Genomic DNA, 19874 nt, shown 5'->3' on the forward strand with positions numbered 1-19874 from the left:
CTGGGGGGGGGACAGCTATTTTGGGGCCAAAACGCCATCTGCACTGAGGCCCACGCCCAGGCCCACGCTCCATGTTTGGTGAGGGGAGGCCGGGAACCACCCGAGAGGTGTGACCCCTGCACCTCTTGAAGCCTCGGGTGGGGCCAGGAGCAGCCCCAGGGTAGCTCTGTTGCTGAAGAGCTAGGGCGGCGGAGAAGCCAGATAGGGGTGCATGCCGACACAGTTGTGAGCTCAGGGTCTTTGGGGTGAGAGTAGGTCCCCCCGCGTCGCTTCCCCTTCCCACCTCCTGGAGGCTGTGTGGAGCGGAGGGCGAATCTTCTACCGCCACAAATCTCAGGCTGCCGGAGACCTTGGGCGGCGGGAGTGCGGATTTGAGATCCGCGGCTGCGTGGCCCGGGCTGGTCCCGCCCCTCTGCCCCTCCCCCTACTTCCCAACCCCCTCCTCTCGCCTTCCATTCACAAACCCGGCCCCGCCCTCCCGCGTCCCGCGGCGCACAGCTCTAGTTGGATGGACGCGGGTGTTCTTAAAGGCGCAGGAACCCTTTTCTGTGCCCTGGTGCTGAGAAGGCCTCCTACCGCTCAGGCCTCCAGGCCTGGGAAGTAAGTGGAGCCGGATGTGAAGGGGACCCTCTGGGCAGCTCCCACAGACCCAGCCAGAAATGAAGGTGGACCCCTTTCTCGGCAACTCCCTGTATCCCGCATCCTCCCATCCTGCCTAGAGTGGGGGGGGGCATCACCCCTACTCTGACGCAAACCGGAGGTTCGGCTGCGGGGGTGGAGAGCGGGCAGCGTCAGAGAGGAGGCTTCCAGAAACACAGGCCTGGGGCGACATTTGTATGGGATTCCCCAACTCCCTGGGTGAAGGGCAGGGCTGTAGGGGGAGGTAAGCCCGCTGGGAGGTGCGGGTGGGGCCTTGAGGGGGCCTGAGTTTGGTCAAAGCTTCACAATATTGGGAACACCTTCTGGCCAGCCAGGGTCCCATGACAGTCCGTCCCCACATGTTTTTTAGCTAGGTCCCGAACCTCTTAAGACTCCTTGGGAGCTGTATGGCTAAGTCAGGCATATGGGGGCTCCAGTCTCCCCGCAATGGAAACTTCCGTGTTGCAGACACAGATCTGGACTGTCCACACATATGCTAATGAGTGTTAGGATATGCACATACACGGGCTGGAGCTGAGGCTCAGTGGGTGCAGTGCTTGCAGCATTCACAAAGGCCTGATCATCATACCCAGCACCACGTAAACCAGTCCTGATGGCACATGCCTATTAGGACTTGGGAGGCAGAGGCAGGGGGTCAGGAGTTTGAGGTCATTCTCATCTACATCTGAGGGCAGCCTGGGCTACATGAGTCCTGGCACACACGCGAGAATAAAATATAGTAAGGAAGGTCCCCTCCCATCCCAACACAGGCATATACTTGACCACACCTCCCACCTCCCAAAGCACACTTGTTCACAGGCAGATGGGCCAAGCAGTCTGTGGACCTGTGATTTCACCTGACTTTGCAAGAAGCCATATATATATATTTGTGTGTGTGTGTGTGTGTGTGTGTGTAGGTCAAAAGAAGAATTATTTTTGGAAGTCTGCTCTCTTCCATCATTCGGGTTCCAGGGTCATCAGGCTTGGCTGCAATCATCATTGCCTCCCTCTTTGTTTGTTGAAATCAGATGAATCTCTTATTGAAACTCAGCTCACTGATTGGCCCCACAGACTCCAAGGTTCACTTGAACCTGCCATCCCCGCTGGCTCTTTGCCAGGGTCCTGGGGATTGAAACTCAGGTCTTATTTAGTTCTTGCATAGCAGTCTCTTTACATGCACCCACGAGCTAGCTCCCCAGCTCCTTCCTCCAGTTTTCCTTTAAAAATGAAAAAGATACATTTTAGCCAGGCACAATGTCCCACAACTTTAATCCCAGAACTTGGGAGGCAGAGGCAAGTGATCTGTGTGAATTCAAAACCAACCTGGTCTACAGAGTGAGTTCCAGGTCCACCAGAGCTACATAGTGAGACCCTGTCTCAAAAAAACCAAAGCCAATAACAAACAAACAAGCAAAAAACAGAGAGAGAGAGAGAGAGAGAGAGAGGAAGCATTCTTAATGGCTGAACTCCCTCTAATGCACCGTGACACTACCATTTGTTCCGAAAGCTGGGCCTCCTGTAGCCCAGGCTGGCCCTCACTATGTAGCAGAGACTGTCTTTGAATTCCTGATTGTCCCGCCTTAATCTCTGAAGTTCTAGGATGACAAGTGTATATCCTAAAGTTTCCATAACTATTTCATGAATAAGGTGAGCAGAAGAGGGGGTACAGGCATGAATGTGTGGGGGTGAATTTGCCTTGAATCCTGAGTAGTACTGGAGTCGAACCTGTCTATCCATCATAGCAATCTCCCCTAGCCTCACAGATGAAGAAGACTGAGTCCCAGAGAGGTCCATTACACAGCCACACAGGAGGGAGGAGCTGAGGACTCCCTGGCTGGCTGTGAACTGGGGAGAAAGGTTGGGTCAGAGTCCTTCTGTGAGGTCCTTGACCTTCTTCCTCCTTTCCCAGAATCCTTTGCAAAATTCTGTCCCTAGCTGCCTCACCTCTGTGTGCGATAGCATCCAACAACAGGGGCCTCCCCGCAGCGACTGTCCCTGCTTGCCCCCATCTGCTTCAGGATGCAATGGGTGACAGTCCTGTGCCCAGTCAGCAGCCAGCGTCTCTACTGCTGTCGTGCACAGCTGATGGTCTTGCTTAGTAAGCCCTGTGGCCTTCCAGAAGCTTACCTAGTGGCCCTGGGTTCCCCACCCTGCCCCAGTGAACCTGGACAAGTCTCCCCAGGACAGTTGTTGCTTTTAGTCAGAACTGAGCATCTGAGGCTGCCCGCAGGAAGTAAAAATAGTGCCAGTGACAAGAGACCCGAGTGAGGGGCAGGGACCTGAATCCCCAGGGCCTGCCCAGGTCTCCCGGGTTATAAATAGCTGGGCAGCCGAGGTGCTTCGGCAGCTGACCCCAGCAGTGCTAAGATGGTGGCAGTATGTGACTCTGTGACTCCAGCCATGGGTGAGGGGGATACTGCAAATAGAGTTGTTGCTTTAGCCTGCTCCACCTTCCACTCCCCAAATCTGGGTCCTCCAGACTCCCTTTTCCTACCCCCAGACACCCACCCCTGCCCCGCAGACACCCTCCCCTTTCTCCCAGACACCCTCCCCCTCCCCAGAAACCCTCCCCCTTTCCCAGACACCCTCCTATCTCCCCCAGACACCCTCCCCCTTCCTCAGACACCCTCCCCTCTCCCCAGACACCCTCCCCCTTCCCCAGACACCCTCCCCTTCCCCAGATACCCTCCCCCTTCCCCAGACACCCTCCCTTCTCCCCAAACACCCTCTTCCCTCCCCAGACACCCTCTCCAGAAACCCTCCCTCTCCCCCCAGACACCTTCCCCCTTTTTTAGACACCCTCCCCCCTCCCCTCTCCCCAGGCACTCTCCCCCCCTCCCCAGACACCCTCCCCTCTCCCCAGACACCCTTCCTCTCCCCCCAGACACCCTTTCCATCCCTCAGACTCTATTTCCCGCCTAGGAACCCCCACAGTAGGCTCCAGACCTCACCCCTAACCACTCTCCTCCAGGCTCCTCCCCCACCCTGGCTCTCCCCCCACTTCAATCCCCTTCCCTCTTCAGACTCCCTGCCCATGTCCTGGGTCTCCTGGGTGTTGTCAGAGCCCCAAGCATTCAGCCAACACAGGTGTGGGGGGGACCCCAACAGCCTTTATCCTCCAGCCACAGAGGCCACAGTACAGGGGCCAAGGATCATGGAGGAAGAAGGGAACATGGAGCAGGAGAGAAGAGAGAGGACCAGGTAGGAGGCAGGGGAGACATCAGCTGGAGAAAGTGAGCTGAGGATAGTCTCAGGGAGCTCACTCACAGCCACTGGTCACACAGCACAGGGAGGCTATGCAGCAGCTCCTCCATCTGGCCTGAATCTCTGTTCCCTTCCCCCGTGCCCAGTCCCTCTCCATTCATGCTGCACAGTCCCAAGTGTGCTGGATACAGTATCAAATTTGTTGGTATTTACAAACTCAGTTTTTCAGCAGGTGCTTGGTGATAGCACAGGAGTTTACATGGGACCACAAGGTCTGGAATGGGAGGTGTGTGATGCTATCTTTTACGTAAAAAATGGCCATGTGAACAATATCGTCTCTCATGGAGTGTCCACAGTGCCACCAGGAACCAGCTGTGTTGATGGCTTCTGGGAACAAGGGCTGGTGGGACCTGGGAAGACGGGAGAGCTTGTCCCTGCTTTGGGTTTGCTCAGGACCTGTACATTGTCTACACACATCTCAGAAGGGAAGGAAAGGGCAGCTGGAGAGAGACAGGGAGGGATGGGTCGTCTGTTCATGGGCTCTGCCTCCACCGGGCTTTGGAGTATTGAGTGTCAAACTCAAGGTGACAACTAAGTCAGGACCTCTGACCCTGCAGGTCACAGGGAATGTTCCAGAACCCCATATGTCCATGTCATCCTGCAAGGCCTCTTAGGGAAGGTCCAGTTTTATTGGGGTTGGAGGGAAGGAGTCACAGGGAGCCTGAGGGAAGGGGAGGGTTGTGCCCATGGGCCAGACACCTCCTGCTCTATCTGATGGCCTTTTCCCTCTCTCTCTCTCTCCTCCTCTCCTTCTTCCTCTTTCACCACCTCCTCCTTCCCCCTCCTCTTCCCTTTCCTCTTTCTCTTCTCCCACCTCTCCCTCCTCCTCCACCTTTCCCACCTCTCCCTCCTCCTCTCCTTCCTCCTCTCCTTTCTCTTCTCTCACCTCTCCCTCCTCCTCCCCTTCCTCCTCTCCCACCTCTCCCTCCTTCTCTCCCTCCTCCTCTCCTTCTTCCTCTCTCTCCTCCTCTCCCCTCTCCCTCCTCCTCTCCGCCTGACACCTCTTTTTAACCTCCTGCCTACCTCTCTCTCCTATATCTCTCTTGCTTCCCTGTATCTCTCTATCCCTGTCTTCATCTCTGCATGACTCTCTCTCCCTCTCCTTCCCACACCCTCCTCCCCGCACCCTCTTGCTCACTCTTATCTCTTCACAGTCAAAAAAGCCAAGTTTGACGGTGCCCAAGGTAAGTGTCCTGTCCTGGCTGTCCTTCACTGTCCCCATCCCCTGTCTTTCTGTCTTTTCTTGTCTGGTCTCCTGGGCCTGAGGAGGGACTTTGGCACCTGTTGCCATGCAGAGGGCAGGTTCATCCCAGGCGTGAGCTTTTTCCCCAACCAGGCCAGCAATCCTCCTGGGGAGGGACGCAGGGTGAGGGAGTACCTGAGATACAAGTGGAGCCCAAGGCCTGAACACCGCCTACCCCAAACTCCAATTTGAGCTTTGTCTGTCCTTTTATATTTTAAGACAGGGTCTCACTGAGCTGGCTTGCTTAGCTTGGGACTGTAGCTGAGGCTGGCCTTCAACTGGTTATCTTCCTGCAAGGACTGTCAGTCCCTCCTGGGTCTCAGTCTCCCCAGTTGAAAACCAAACCCCTTAGACTTGGCCTCCATTTTCCCAATGTAAGAATAGATGGTATCTGGAGGTTCTGGGACCCGGACTTCCTAGTCCACCACTGGGGTGAGGTGAGCACGCGGACCCGAGAGGGGACAGCCGGCCATTGTCCCACTCTCTGCTGCAGAGAAGTTCAACACATACGTGACTCTGAAGGTGCAGAACGTGAAGAGCACTACCATCGCTGTGCGAGGCAGCCAGCCCAGCTGGGAGCAGGACTTCATGTTGTGAGTGTGAAGCCCCGCCCTCCTCCCCATCGCATGCTCCACCTGCCCTCTTCTGGGCGGTTCACCGAAGGCTCCACCCACATCTTACCCACTACAAAGCCCCGCCCACAGGCCAGTTCAGACATGGCTCCGCCCACCACACCTATTGCAGAGGCCCCAGTCCCCGTCCCTTCTCCCCACCCCCACCACTAGAGACCCCTATAACTACTGCTCCAGGCTGTGCCCACAGCAAACCCACAGGTCACATCTTAGGACGTGCCCGCAGACCTCGCCCAAAACAAACCCCACCTCAGCAGGCCCCGCCTCGCCTCAGGCCTCACCAGAGATCCTACCCCCAGACAGGCTCCCCTAACACGACTGTCCCAGCCCCCACTCAGTGTGGTCATCCCCCCTCCCCCACACTACGCTCCTCTTCCTGCATGAAGCCACGCTCATCGCTCATCGCACTACTCTCTTCCAGTCTGAGAGCCTGTCAACATCAGGCCCCGCCCACCCGCTCACTGCCACATCTTCTGTATTTCTGCTTCCTTCTGCCCTTCTGCCCCATCCCTAGTCCGGTCCCTTTGCCCTCCCTTACGCCCCCCCCCCAGTCTTTTCTCCTCCAGGCAGTGGGAAAGATTATAAACGCTGAAAGCCTCCTCAATGTCACTTACATAAAACTGTCCCTGCTCCCCACTGCCCCAGCAGCTCCCTCACTTCCTTAGATGCCCTCCTCAACTGGCCACCCCTCCAGGACCCCTTCCCTGACCCGCAGCTAAAATACTACCTCCTGGCCCTTCTCCCCACCTCACCATCTCTGCTGTAGGAGCCCATGTGACCTCCGCAGGTACAGGACAGGGGGAGGGTACTCAGCAAATACTTGTTGCTGAATTCCTGCACCCCCAGCCAGCAGGGCCACAGAATCCACTTTACAAAGTGACCTCTTGGTTGGGCTGCTTTATTTATCTTGAAGACAGGATCTCATGCAGCCCAGACTGGCCTAATTGTATGGCTAAAGATGACCCAAAACCCGATCCTCCTGCCTCATCCTCCTGATGTGCACCAATAGATGTGCACCTCCAGATGTGCACCAACACCTGTTCTTTGTCCCATCTTTCCTGATGCCTGGTGACCAGGCTGCGCCCCACTCTGAGATTTTTCATTCTTTTAAATCAACCACGTCCATCATCCTGATTAGGGTCTCTGAGGTGAGTTTCATTTTATGGACGAGGAAAGGAGACCCAGAGAAATCACTCTGGCACAGGGTTGGCCGGCGTGTGGACTCAGGCATGGCCAACCCCAAGTTACACCCTTAGAGGAACTGGCCAGGACCTGCCATGGAGGGGTGTGTCCCTTATTCGCCCAGCATTGTCGGGGCCTCATGACCCGATGAAGGCCAGTAAGACAGGATGGTCTCTGATGCCCCATTTCTTCCCTCCCAGATGCACCTCTGGCTGCCTGTGATAGTCTGAGCTAGATGCTCCTTTCAAAGGCCTCAGTTTCCCTCCGGAGAATGAAACTACTGTGTCACCTCTCTGGGCACTTGGTCTCCTCCCGACTGGCTTCCTACTGCAGTTCTCTGTGTGTGTGTCTTCAGGCCAGTGCCCTGACCTCTCTGAACCTCTCTTCTCCCCTACCCACTCCCCTTCCGTCCCCACCTCCTGTGCACACAGCGAGATCAACCGCCTGGATCTGGGCCTGACGGTGGAGGTGTGGAACAAAGGTCTCATCTGGGACACTATGGTGGGCACTGTGTGGATCCCGCTGCGGACCATTCGCCAATCCAACGAGGTGAATGACAGAAGAGGAAGGAGGGTCTGGCAGAGGCCCAGGACCTTGGGGTCTAAAGAAACTGAGACTTGCCCCCCCCAGTCTCAGTTGGGGTCTCCAGAGTTATCACTGGAGGCTCCCCTTGTGTCTGCATCCCAGCCAAGGATTTAGTCTCAGTTAAGGGTCCAACCTGCTCTTTCCTGGCCTTGAGGGTCTGGGCATCTGTGTCTAGCTTTGCGTGCCTGAACTGTTGGGCTCCTCAGGAGCCAAGCTAGTGACTAGGGCCTCCTGGGATCTCCAGCACCACCCAGGGTAGACCAGGCTTTGACAAGACACTGGAGTCTGTTTGTTTTTTAATCAGGCAATAGATAAGTGAATGAGGGGGGCTAAAGGAGCACCTCTGACATCAAGAACCAGAAACAGCATAGACAGGGACCACAGGTGTGAGAGTATCCTGGTCCCCCAGTGAAGCAGATGGTGTCCTTCACGGATGACAGTCATTGTATGAACAATAAAGAAACGGGTTCAGAGTGGACCTCAGGTGCTTACAGTGCTCATGTCCCAGAATGGTGATGGGGGTCTCGTTCCTGAGGGTGGAATGGTCCCTCACCTGTGAAGTGGCAGGGGACGGGATGAGGAGGTCACCTCAAAAGAGGCTAGTGAGTAGTCATCCCCTTCCTGGGGGTTCTGACTCTAGCCCCGTGCCTTCACTAATGACAGGAGGGTCCAGGAGAGTGGCTGACACTGGACTCTCAGGCCATCATGGCAGACAGCGAGATCTGTGGGACCAAGGACCCCACTTTCCACCGCATCCTCCTAGATGTGCACTTTGAGCTGCCCTTGGGTGAGTCCTCAGGCATGGTCTGACCAGTGTCCATTCACAGGGACTGAGATAGTGGAGGCTGTGTACTTCAGGGTCCTCCCAACCCATGCTGAGCCCCTGCCTTCCTGCCCTCCCCACCCCTGTCCATTCCTGGGGTTCCCCAGGATGCTCCCCACACCACCCAGCCAGGGCCCAAGGGAGAGAGGCCAGGTGTCCCTGGCGTCCAGGACATGGCAGCTTTGCTCGCAGACATCCCCGAGGAAGAGGCGCGATACTGGGCCAAGAAGCTGGAGCAGCTGAACGCCATGCGCGACCAGGATGAGGTGTGTCACTCAACAGCAGCTGTTACCTACTGAGCTTGCCCTGTAGCTGGGTTCCCAACGCTCCAGACCCCAGTGCACAACCTCTCTAAGGACATACAGGGATGTTCTGGAATGCCCCACCCTCCCTGCCAGTTTCAGGCTGGCTCTCGTCTGTGCTCAGTGTCCCAGTCCACAGTGACCCACACAGCGTCCTGGATGGGTGGGGGCGGGAGATGGGCCACTGCCTATTCCTACTTGGCGTCACTCTCTGTCTCCTCATCCAGCTCCATGGGTCTGGTGTAGAGGGCTTGTTGGGGTAAGCCCGTGTCCCTACTGTCCCCTGACACACCGTCCCCTCCCTAGTACTCCTTCCAGGACCAGCCGGACAAGCCGCTGCCCGTGCCCAGCAGCCAGTGTTGTGAGTGCCTCTCTCCCATGGCATGACGGTGGTGACCATCCTGTCTAGAGGTTTGCGCCCTGGGGTCAGGCCAAGGCCACACAGCCGATGGCCACCAGCTTGGCAGAGCAACCCAAGCCTGGTGTGTAGCCAGAAGCCAGAGCCGAGCCACGCATGGAGTCTAGGACTGAGGGATTCCACCACCACATCTGCCACCACTGTCTAGGGACACTTCAGCTCCCGTGTGACCCAGCCTGACCTGAATCCCCCTGCCTCAGCTTTCTGACCTGAATCCCCCTGCCTCAACTTTCTGACATTAACAGGACTATGGCTGTTAATGTCTCCTCCCTCTGGTGGTAGCCTGATCCTGCCCAGGGCTCAAGTCCCTCAGACACCCAGACACATCCAGGATGGGTCCCCATGCATAGAGGTGTCAGTTCCTGTGAGTTTTCTGAGGTCACAGGCCCAGCACCTGGGGGCATCTCATCACCCATGTCCTGGAACAGGCCGCCATGGGGGTAGCCTTATGACCCTACAACCTTTTCTGAGATGTGTAGTGCTAGGGTGTGTGACCCTGCCAATGGGAGGCTGTGTGACTTCAAGCTGCTCACTCACCCTCTCTGAGGAAAAAAAAAAAAAGAAAAAGAAAAAGAAAAGAAAAGAAAAAAGAAAAAAAGAAAAAAAGGAAAAAGAAATTATGTGTACAGAAGACCGAATGCACTAGGGCTGGGGACATGGCTCACTCAGTAGGTAAAGAGTTCGTTACAAATCACAGGACCTGAGCACAGATTCCTGACACCCCTGTCAAAACTGGGCATGGTGCCAGGACATGGAGGCAGGAGGACCCCTTGGAGCTCACCGACCTGCCTGGTTGGGGAGCCCAAGAGTCGATGAAGGACCCCACCCGTCCTCCGCAGTCCCTGTGTTCTGAAAAATCCCTGTGCTGGAGGTGATGTGGGGGCATTGGGAGGCACTGACCTGGAGTGATGATCAGAAGCCGAGGGTAGCCTGCCCCCACCTCAAGGTGCCAGGGCCAGGTGGGGCCTGGGATGCGGGAGATGGCTGGGCTTACCTGTGCCTGTTCTCTCGTAGGTAACTGGAATTACTTTGGCTGGGGAGAGCAGAGTAAGTAACTGACCCCAAGGCCCTCAGGGACCCTGAGGTTCCTTACTACACTGCACAGGGCATTGGGGGCTCTGCAGGGTCAGAGGTGGGGTTTCCAGCTGAGCAAGGCCAGCAGCAGGTGGGGGCCGTGGGAGACAGCTGGGCGCTGGGACCCCCACCTGCTCCCACGGGTAGCCTCACCCCACATCTCAGCCTCTTTCCCTTATTGCCCTGGAAGTGGCCCCATGTCAAATGTGGGAGAGCGAGGCCAGGTGTCAACAGCAGCCAGGCAGAGACCCTGGGTGTGTCTTTTGGGGAACCCCAGTTCCCTAAGCCACATGCACCCTGGGGAAGGAAAACAATCCCTGCCCTTGTTCCTAACACCAGCCCAACACGCATGAGGCCCCCGGTTCTAGCACCAGGTGTCCAAAGCACAGATACTTTTGGTTAAAAGCTAGGTCTGGCAGAATGTGTCACTAGGACACTGGGAAGCTAATGAAGCCCAAAGCAAATGATTCTCTCAAAGCCAAACAGGCTGGAAATGTGTAGGCAGATGCAGGAAATTGGATCGAAAACCATATGTTGGGGCAGGCAAGATGGCGCAGTGGGTAAAGACACTTTGCAGCCAAGGCTGACGACCAGAGTTTGATCCCTGGGACTCATGTTAGAAGGTGAGAACTGGCTCCTGTAATATTCCTCTGGCCTCCACACAGGTGCTGTGTTACCTGTGCCCACAATGAACAGATGCAGTATAATAATTTAATAAAAAACTGGCAAGCAAGCACAGACTCCAACTGAGATGGCTTTCCTGTCCAAAATAGCGTTGTCTATAATAATAATAATAATAATAATAATAATAATAATAATAATAATAATAATAATAATTACTTGGAGGACTTACACAGTTTGAGCTGAGAATATACAACTGGTCTATGAGAGTTTAGGTCAGAGAATGCCCCTTTAGTCAAAGACACAAGCCAGATAACTCGGTGAAGAAAATGGTTGGGCAGCAGGGTAAGTGTGGCCGACTGTCCTGTCGGGGGATGTGTGTCAAAGGGCCACTAGAGGGCGCCCTGCACTAGGAAGTGAGCCTGAGGGGTCCATGTCCAGGCTCTCTGAGATGACACATTTGGGTCCCCAATCCTCCCAGATGGCACAGTTGGGTGTCCGTCCTCCCTGCTCTGCAGCCCTCGCACGGGGTGGGGTAGCAGAGGATGAAGACGCCCAGCCTGGAGGTTGGTTTAGCCCCACTGTGCCCCCTCCTTCCTCCTGCAGATGAGGACCCCGACAGTGCGGTGGATGACCGGGACAGCGACTATCGGAGTGAGACGAGCAACAGCATCCCGCCACCCTACTACACGACATCTCAGCCCAACGCCTCTGTGCACCAGTACTCCGTGCGGCCGCCCCCTCTGGGGTCCCGGGAGTCCTACAGCGACTCCATGCACAGTTATGAGGAGTTCTCAGAGCCTCGGGCTCTCAGGTGGCTGGGGGCTGGGAGTGCACCCGGGGCCTGCCTGGGTCAAGTTGGACCCATCTCACAGAATGTTTTTATTTATATTTGTTTCTTTTGTTTAGTGGTGGGACATGTATTATGGGGTGTGTATATGGGGTGTCAGACAACAACTTTTTGACTCTCTCCTGCTACTTTGTGGGTCCCGGGTCTTGAACTCAGGTTGCCAGACTTTGTGGCAAGCACCTGTACTCACTGAGCCATCTTACTGGTGGTCCCTGGTGCTTTGTTTAACACCAGAGCCTTTATTAAGATGGGGAGGCAGGAGGATCAGGAGTTCACAGCTATTCTAATTACATTGGGAGTTGGAGGCTAGCCTGTCTCATAAAGCCCTGTCTCAAAAAACAAAACAAGCTGGACAGTGGTGGTACACGCCTTTAATCCTAGCATTTAGGCGGCAGGGGAAGGGATCTCTGAGTTCCATGACAGCCAGGGTTACATAGAGAAATCCTGTCTTGAAAAACGAAACAAGGACTAGGTGCCACTTCTTATCCTGTGTGCATGCCCCCTTTTAAAACACTGGCTACGTGAGCTCCTGGCCTTTGCCTCCAAATGCTGCAATAACAGGCTTGTACCACTTGCGGTTTACACTAGGGATGGAAGCCAAGGCCTTGCGCATGTTAACTATGCATGCTAACCAGGCACTACAGGTACTCCACTGCGCATGCTAACCAGGCACTACAGGTACTCCTCTGCGCATGCTAACCAGGCACTACAGGTACTCCACTGCGCATGCTAACCAGGCACTACAGGTACTCCACTGCGCATGCTAACCAGGCATTTCACCAGTCAATCAGCAAGTACCCTATCAGCTCCCTCACATCTCTGGGGGTTGGACGGTGGAACAGGGTGTGCGAACCCCCTAAGCTTGGCTGCGGACAGGCTACGGAGGTTTAAATGGTTTTCTAGAAGCAGGAACGGACAGAATCCATCTGTCTCCTGAGACCAGCCTCCGCCCAGGCCACGCTGCCTGGTGTGGTCAGTGATTGCTGGTGCAGGTGCAGAAGTGGACTGGGTCCTGCTGTGGGGTCAGCGCTCAGTTGGGTCAGGGACATCGGGGAGGGCTTTCTGGAGGACAGCTGGAGTCTCCCTTAAAGTCCAAGTAAAGTTTCCACCAGGGACAAAGAGCAGTGTGACTGGGGGCTGTCGGGTGGGCGGCTCCAGCAGAGAGACCCTGGGTGAATGGACGGAGACAAGGGCCCAAGGGTGGAATGGATCCAGACTCAGACTAGGGGAGGCAGTGGTGAAAAATCTTGGTGCTGCGAAGTCCCACCCTTAGTGCAAGCAGGGGGAGCAAGCCTGAGGTGGACTCCAGCTGGGGGCAGGTCCCCTCTCTGCCTATACCCCCTCCCTGCAGGGCAGTTTGGAACCTCACCCCTAGGGAGAGTGTGCTATCTCCCCTGGGTGATGTCCTGTCCAGTTCTCTCTAGTTTCCAGTTCCGGATGTGTAGCTAACACACCTAAATGACAAACAAGGGTTTCAGGGGTTCCCATATTACAATGCCAGCGCCACTCCTGAGGATAGCAATAGGTTTGTTGAATGACTGAATGAGTGTTAGAAGATTCAGTGATTGGCCATAAGCAGGGACAGGTTATGTCTGGGAGGATCTAGGGCAAACTTAGGAGCTTATAATGGAAGACTGGACATGGCCAGAGTGTCCGGGGCTTTGGGGAAGGGAGTGCACACCGAGGCTGGGACTGTAGAAATGACTGAGTCTGTGCCCAGAAAGTAAAGGTCCATATGTTCTAGTCAAGCCAGCATGCGTACAATAGGTGTTCAGCGTGTGCCAAGCAGGTGTAACACACATACACTCACTAGATGTTTAATACCTGCTAAATGCATGTGTAGGTCAAAAGGGGGGGTGTCTGTGTTCCTGGGGCAGAAAAGAATGAGCCCACAGTAGGTGTTCAGTCCCTGATGAGTGGGTGTGTGGTCCGTGTTCCAGCAGCAAGGCATAGGCATTCAATCAATGCTGACCACAGAGCTGCTGTGGGGCCCACAGATCTTGAGCGGGAGTGAACACGCAGTAAGAACTTGAGCTGTGTTGAGCACACCCTGGGTGAATGGTGTGTGTGCGGGGTTGGCGGTGTGGCCGAGGTCTGACTGCTTTTCCTCAGCCCCACAGGCAGCAGCCGCTATGCATCCTCTGGGGAGCTGAGCCAGGGCAGTTCACAGCTGAGTGAGGACTTCGACCCCGATGAGCGCAGCCTACAAGGCTCGGAGCTGGATGACGAAAGGGACCGCGATTCCTATCACTCCTGCCACAGCTCCGTTAGTTACCACAAGGACTCGCCCCACTGGGACCAGGGTGACGAGGATTTGGAAGATGAGGAGCTGCCCGAGGAGGAGGAGGAGGAGGAGGAAGAAGAAGAAGAGGAGGAGGAGGAGTTAGAGGAGGAGTTAGAGGAGGAGGAGGAGGTGCCCGATGACCTGGCTAGCTATGCCCAGCAGGAAGACACTACTATGACTGAACCCAAAGAATTCAAGCGCATCAGCTTCCCACAATCTGCACCTCAGAAGGATAAAGTCCCAGCTGTGCCCACAGAAGCCGCTGATGTGGCCAAGGGCATCCCCAAGCCGGCCACCCCTGACGAGATGGCAGCTGCAGAACGCACACAGGAAGCTGAGCCCCCCAAGGTTGAAGAGAGGTATCTGGAGGTCTGAGGTACAGGGCACTTGCCAGGCCAGGATGCAGAGAGCTCTGTGGGCCCTGCAGGGCTGCCCAGTGGGTGGGCAGAGTGTGAACAGGAGGTCAAGGTTCCATAGAGCCATTCTGAGCCCCTGTCTGCCTTCCCTGGCTTAGTTTCAGGTCTCGAGAGGATGAAGAGGGCCAGGAAGGGCAAGACGCCATGTCCAGGGCCAAATCTAACTGGCTGCGAGCTTTCAACAAAGTGCGGATGCAGCTGCAGGAGGTGAGTGGCAGGCGCAGCCCATGGATCACCTGTCCATGTCTGCCATGGAGGCCACGCCCACCAAGACCCTCATCACCACACACTAGCATGTCTGTGCTCAACAATATCATGCTCAACAATATCTTGACAGCAGACTTTTGGGAAGGTCACTGCCTGGACTCTCCCGGCCCTGGCCCTGTCTGATCCCCTGGCTCCACACCCTTCTAAACTGGGCTGGAGCATCAGGAAGCCAGATGCTTAGATCCTACGTCATAGTGCAGATATTCCAAACCAGGTTTCTTCTCCATTTAAGAAGAGAATGTAGCTGGGTGGTGGTGGCTCATGCCTTTAATCCCAGCACTTGGGAGGCAGAGGCAGGAGGATCTCTGTGAGTTTGAGGCTAGCCTGATTTACAAAGCAACTTCCAGGATAGTTAGGGCTTTTACCCAGAGAAACCCTGTCTTGAAAAATGAGAGAGAGGGGGGAGAGTGGGAGAGAGAGAGAGAGAGAGAGAGAGAGAGAGAGAGAGAGAGAGAGAGAGAATGTAAAAAATAGATCTGGAGAAATGGCTCAGCAGTTAAGAGCACTGACTGCAGAGGGCCTGGGCACAAGTCTCAGCACCACGTGAAAGCTCACATCTGTCTATGGCTCCAGTTATAAGGGACCCAATGTCCTCTTCTGGCCTCTGTGGACACTAGACACATGTGGTGCACAGACATCCATACACATAAAAATAAACATAATTTTAAGAAGATTAGAGATGTTTAGCTGGATGTGATAGCATAGGACTGTCATCCCAGCATTTGAGGGGCTGAGGCAGGGGGATTGCAGTTCAAGGTCGGGGGGGCTACCTAGTAAAACTCAATCAAAAAATAAAATAAAAAAGAGCCCAACGAGCCTCTATGGGAAAATGACGTCACAAGTTCAGGACTGAGAGGTGATGTTTGATTGACAGGTGCTCTGTATCTTGCAGCCTGCTTTACAGGCTGGAGCCCGGAAAGTCCGGAGGTACAGAGGAGGTGCAGGACTGGCTTTCCTGACTCCTCACCCACGTGACCTGGGAGTAGAGGGGCAACCACATTGACCACTGTCTGTCTGTCTTTCCTGCAGGCACGAGGAGAAGGAGAGATGTCCAAGTCCCTATGGTTCAAAGGCGGGTGAGTAGGGAGAGAGCATCCTGAATATGGGGAAATTTTTGTTTCTTTGGTTTTGGTGTTTGCAAGACAGGGTTTCTCTGTGTAACAGCACTGGATGTTCTTGAACTCACTCTGTAAACCAGGCTAGCCTCAAATTTACAGAGACCTGCCTGCCTCAGCCTGCTGGGTGCTGGGATTAAAGACGTGAGTCACTACACCTAGCTAACTATTATTATTTGAATGGGGTCTCTCTGTGCCTCCTAGGCAGTCCTCCTGCCTCAGCCTTTTGAGTTACTGACTGTTTAATCTTTTTGTGGAAGGGCCTGCCAGTCTATGCCAGCCTACCCTTATGAAAACCGGCAGTCCAAATAATCACCCCCCTAGATGTGGCCTTGAGTACTTCTTCATTTGCCTGGCAACTGAACTCTCAGCCCAGGGGAAGGTCAAGGGTCCTGCCTGCACTCCCCAGCAATAGGCCTGGCTGCTCACTCTCCCTGTGTGTTTTGCAGCCCAGGTGGTGGCCTCATCATCATTGACAGTATGCCGGACATCCGGAAACGGAAGCCCATTCCCCTCGTGAGCGATCTGGTGAGCAGCTCCGTGCTCCTACCCAGTGTGGGACCGTTGAGGCCAGGGACTGCCCAGGCAGTCCTTGGGACTAATGTAGCCTGATTTCCATCCCCATGCTTCCGGGACCCCAGGCTATGGTGAGTGATGGTGAGCTGGGGGTCTCTCCCCAGACAGCGCCCCTCCCCTAGTCCCACGACTCACGGGCGGGAGAGCAGGTGTTTTCATGCTCCAGCTGAGAGTTTTGCTCAATGCTTGGCTGGTGTCTCCCAAGTCCCGCATTCTGGGTGTGTGAAGTTCACTTCCCAGGATTCCCTCTGACACCCGGCCCCTCACTGCGACCTCGCTTGTGCTACTCACATTGCATTCACACACTCACTGGTGACCTTCCCGCCACAGTCACTGGTCCAGTCGCGGAAGGCAGGCATCACCTCCGCCTTGGCTTCCAGCACGTTGAACAACGAGGAGCTGGTGAGTTGGGGGTGGGGTGGGCCCTAGGAGTGCCCCTGTGGCGATAGAGGAGCGGGGCGTGGGACTGGCGTGGGATACCCTAGCCCCACGCGGCCCTCGTTCCCTGCAGAAAAACCACGTTTACAAGAAGACCCTACAAGCCTTAATCTACCCCATCTCCTGCACCACGCCGCACAACTTCGAGGTGTGGACGGCTACCACGCCCACCTACTGCTACGAGTGCGAAGGGCTGCTGTGGGGCATCGCGCGGCAGGGCATGCGCTGCACCGAGTGTGGCGTTAAGTGCCATGAGAAGTGCCAGGACCTGCTCAACGCCGACTGCCTGCAGCGTGAGGGGCGGGGCCGCGTGGGGCGGGCGGGCGGGGCCGGGCTCCACCAGACTACTGCTTGAGCGGCAGGTAGGGGTACTGGAGGTAGGGGGCCAGGCCGGGGTGAGCTGACGGGGAGTGGATAGGCTGCAGCGGGCGACTCGTGAGCGTGGCAAGGCCAGGCAGTTTAGAGGCCTGCAGACAGTGAAACAGGGATGCTACTGGTGTGAGGAGCCAGCGTCAGAGGGCGTGGTTTGGTGGGCGGGACTTAAGCTAGGAGAGGGGCTCCAAGGGCTTATGCGAAGCGGTTCTCAACCTGTGGCTTTAGACCCTTTTTGGGGGTTGCGTATCAGATATCAGATATTTACATTACGACTCATAACAGCAACAAAATAATTTTATGGTTGGTGTCACCACAACATGAGAAACTATTAAAGGGTGTCACAGCTTTAGGAAGATTGAGAACCACTGGGACACAAGAAGAGGGTTTAGGCTTAAGGCTGCAGGAGTGAAGAGGAGCTGAGGCAGTAGAGGGTGCTGGTCTGCGCAGGGGCTTTTGGGTGAGAAAGGCACATCTGCCCTACAACTGTGTCTTAGAGGTGAGGGAATTGAAGGCTGGTCAGCAATGTGTGCACAATCTAACAGGCGGGGCGTTGAGAGGAAGTCTACCCCCCTGACAGGAAGGCTATGCGTGAGTGTGCTCAGGTGGTGACGGGTCAGTGACAGTAGAGGGAGGGAGGACTTGGAGGGAGCGCGACTTGGGTAGGGTGTGGCTTGGAGGGGTGCATCTTAGAGGGGTGTGCCCTCAGTTGGACTCAGACACGGGCAGAGACTTTGTGTAGGTGTGGCGCACTGTGAAGTCAGGGCCCCGGACTCAGTGGATAGGGAATATAGAATATATCATGGGGCGATGCCTTGGGCGAGGCGTAGAGGTGGGCGGAGACTCAAGGGAATTGGCTCTGGGATGGCAGGAGACTTGGGGTAAGTGGCCAGGTCAGAGTAGCCTCAGAGGGCGTGGTTTAGCCAGAAGGAGGGCCTGTGGGGACTGACCTGGATGGAGGGTTGGAGGCGAATAGGTGCATCTGCGTCCTGTCCGCAGGGGCGGCGGAGAAGAGCTCCAAGCACGGTGCGGAAGACCGCACGCAGAACATCATCATGGTGCTGAAGGACCGCATGAAGATCCGCGAGCGAAACAAGCCCGAGATCTTCGAGCTGATCCAGGAGGTCTTCGCCGTCACCAAAAGCGCCCACACACAGCAGATGAAGGCTGTCAAGCAGAGTGTGCTGGACGGCACGTCCAAATGGTCCGCCAAAATCAGCATCACAGGTGCGCATGCACAGACAGCCCCCGGAGAGGTAACCAAGGGTTGCATGGAAGCAGAATACAGAGGGAAGACTCCAGCTTGAGAACCTCAGGGAAGTGTCTTCTAATATTCATACGAAAGTGTCCCCACCTACGGCTCATAAATGGGTGCGTGGGTGGGTAGGGGTGCATGCTTGCCTGGATGTATCTATCTATCAATGGATGGGTAGGTGGATGAGAGGAAGAGGGGTGATAGATGGATGAGCAGGTGAGTGAGTAGGTTGATGCTGGGTGGGTGGTGGAGAGAAGGCTGGGTAGCTGCAGAACTGAACGTGTGGATGAATGACAGAAGAGAGGATGGGTGGGTTGATAGGTGCACACATCAGCTTGTGGGTCTGTGGACCTCTCTAGCAAGACTAGCTGGGCTGTCTCTGTGGCTGGCCCATGTCACAGGTCTCCTGGGCATGTGCTAGTGACTGTTCTTGGCAAGTTCCCCTCTTGAAAGCACATTTGTGTGCTGTGTCTTTCAGTGGTCTGTGCCCAGGGTTTGCAGGCCAAGGACAAGACAGGATCCAGTGATCCCTATGTCACTGTCCAGGTTGGGAAGACCAAGAAAAGGACAAAAACCATCTATGGGAACCTCAACCCGGTGTGGGAAGAGAATTTCCACTTGTGAGTGACTGGCTGGGTCCCCAGCTCCAAACTAGGCTCGCTTCTGGGCCAAGTCATAGGGGCCTCTGAAGTGGGACACAGGGACCTGCCTGACGCCAGCCCTTCAATCTGACTCCCCACACAGCGAGTGCCACAACTCCTCTGACCGGATCAAAGTGCGGGTCTGGGATGAAGACGATGACATCAAATCCCGCGTGAAGCAGAGGTTTAAGAGGGAGTCGGATGACTTCCTAGGGCAGACGATCATTGAGGTGCGGACACTTAGTGGCGAGATGGACGTGTGGTACAATCTGGGTGAGTGAGGGCAGGCTCAGGGGACCTCAGCAGTCAGGGAGGCTGCAGACCAGGTTGCCCTGAAACCTTCTCATGTCCCCCCATACCCACAGACAAGAGAACAGACAAGTCGGCCGTGTCAGGGGCCATTCGACTTCACATCAGTGTGGAAATCAAAGGGGAGGAGAAGGTGGCACCCTACCATGTCCAGTACACCTGTCTGCATGAGGTAAGCCCCCATCTTCCAGTGCCAAGAGACATACAGCTGGCTCCTTCATCACCATGCCTACCACCCTTCCTCCCAGACACACTGTAGTTATTATGCACGTCAGAGGTAGTGCCTCACACGGTTCCCTTCACCTGAGAATCTTCTATGTAAGCATCAAGCCCCATCCAGGGATCCCCGCCTGGCCGCTTGGTTGACTCTCCCCTGGCTTCTGGAGAGCACTCTGTCCCCAGGTGGAGCTGCTCAATAAGTGCTGCCTAATGACTGGAATGAAGAATGAGATCAGTGGACTCGGGGAATGATTGGGGTGTGGCTGAGGATATGGGTAGATTCGAATGGGTAGATGTGGGTGGAGTTGGATGGTCTTTAGAAATAAGGTGGGTGTTTGGGAGGATTTGG

The 19874-nt window shown here is 55.4% G+C and overlaps 1 protein-coding gene across 7 annotated transcripts in view; it reads left to right on the top strand.

Annotated features, from left to right (window-relative positions):
• The window catches only part of Unc13a (unc-13 homolog A), a 46123-nt gene that overhangs the window by 494 nt on the left and 25755 nt on the right, over positions 1-19874 (top strand). For 6 of the 7 annotated variants that reach the window (XM_087900714.1, XM_087900717.1, XM_087900719.1 and 3 more), the window contains exons 2-19: positions 5058-5087; positions 5640-5739; positions 7392-7509; positions 8209-8332; positions 8561-8634; positions 8977-9031; positions 10103-10135; positions 11390-11597; positions 13746-14276; positions 14432-14540; positions 15630-15676; positions 16165-16243; positions 16622-16693; positions 16803-17022; positions 18101-18328; positions 18835-18976; positions 19101-19270; positions 19363-19478. In XM_087900714.1, coding sequence (XP_087756840.1) covers positions 5058-5087; positions 5640-5739; positions 7392-7509; positions 8209-8332; positions 8561-8634; positions 8977-9031; positions 10103-10135; positions 11390-11597; positions 13746-14276; positions 14432-14540; positions 15630-15676; positions 16165-16243; positions 16622-16693; positions 16803-17022; positions 18101-18328; positions 18835-18976; positions 19101-19270; positions 19363-19478 — 2456 coding nt within the window. The remainder of the gene's footprint in view (positions 1-5057; positions 5088-5639; positions 5740-7391; positions 7510-8208; positions 8333-8560; positions 8635-8976; positions 9032-10102; positions 10136-11389; positions 11598-13745; positions 14277-14431; positions 14541-15629; positions 15677-16164; positions 16244-16621; positions 16694-16802; positions 17023-18100; positions 18329-18834; positions 18977-19100; positions 19271-19362; positions 19479-19874) is intronic. The other variant, XM_087900716.1, reaches the window with a different exon arrangement.

Source organism: Myodes glareolus, chromosome 23 (assembly GCF_982192425.1).
Source record: "Myodes glareolus chromosome 23, mMyoGla1.1, whole genome shotgun sequence".
In the NCBI taxonomy this organism is placed as follows: Eukaryota; Metazoa; Chordata; class Mammalia; order Rodentia; family Cricetidae; genus Myodes; species Myodes glareolus.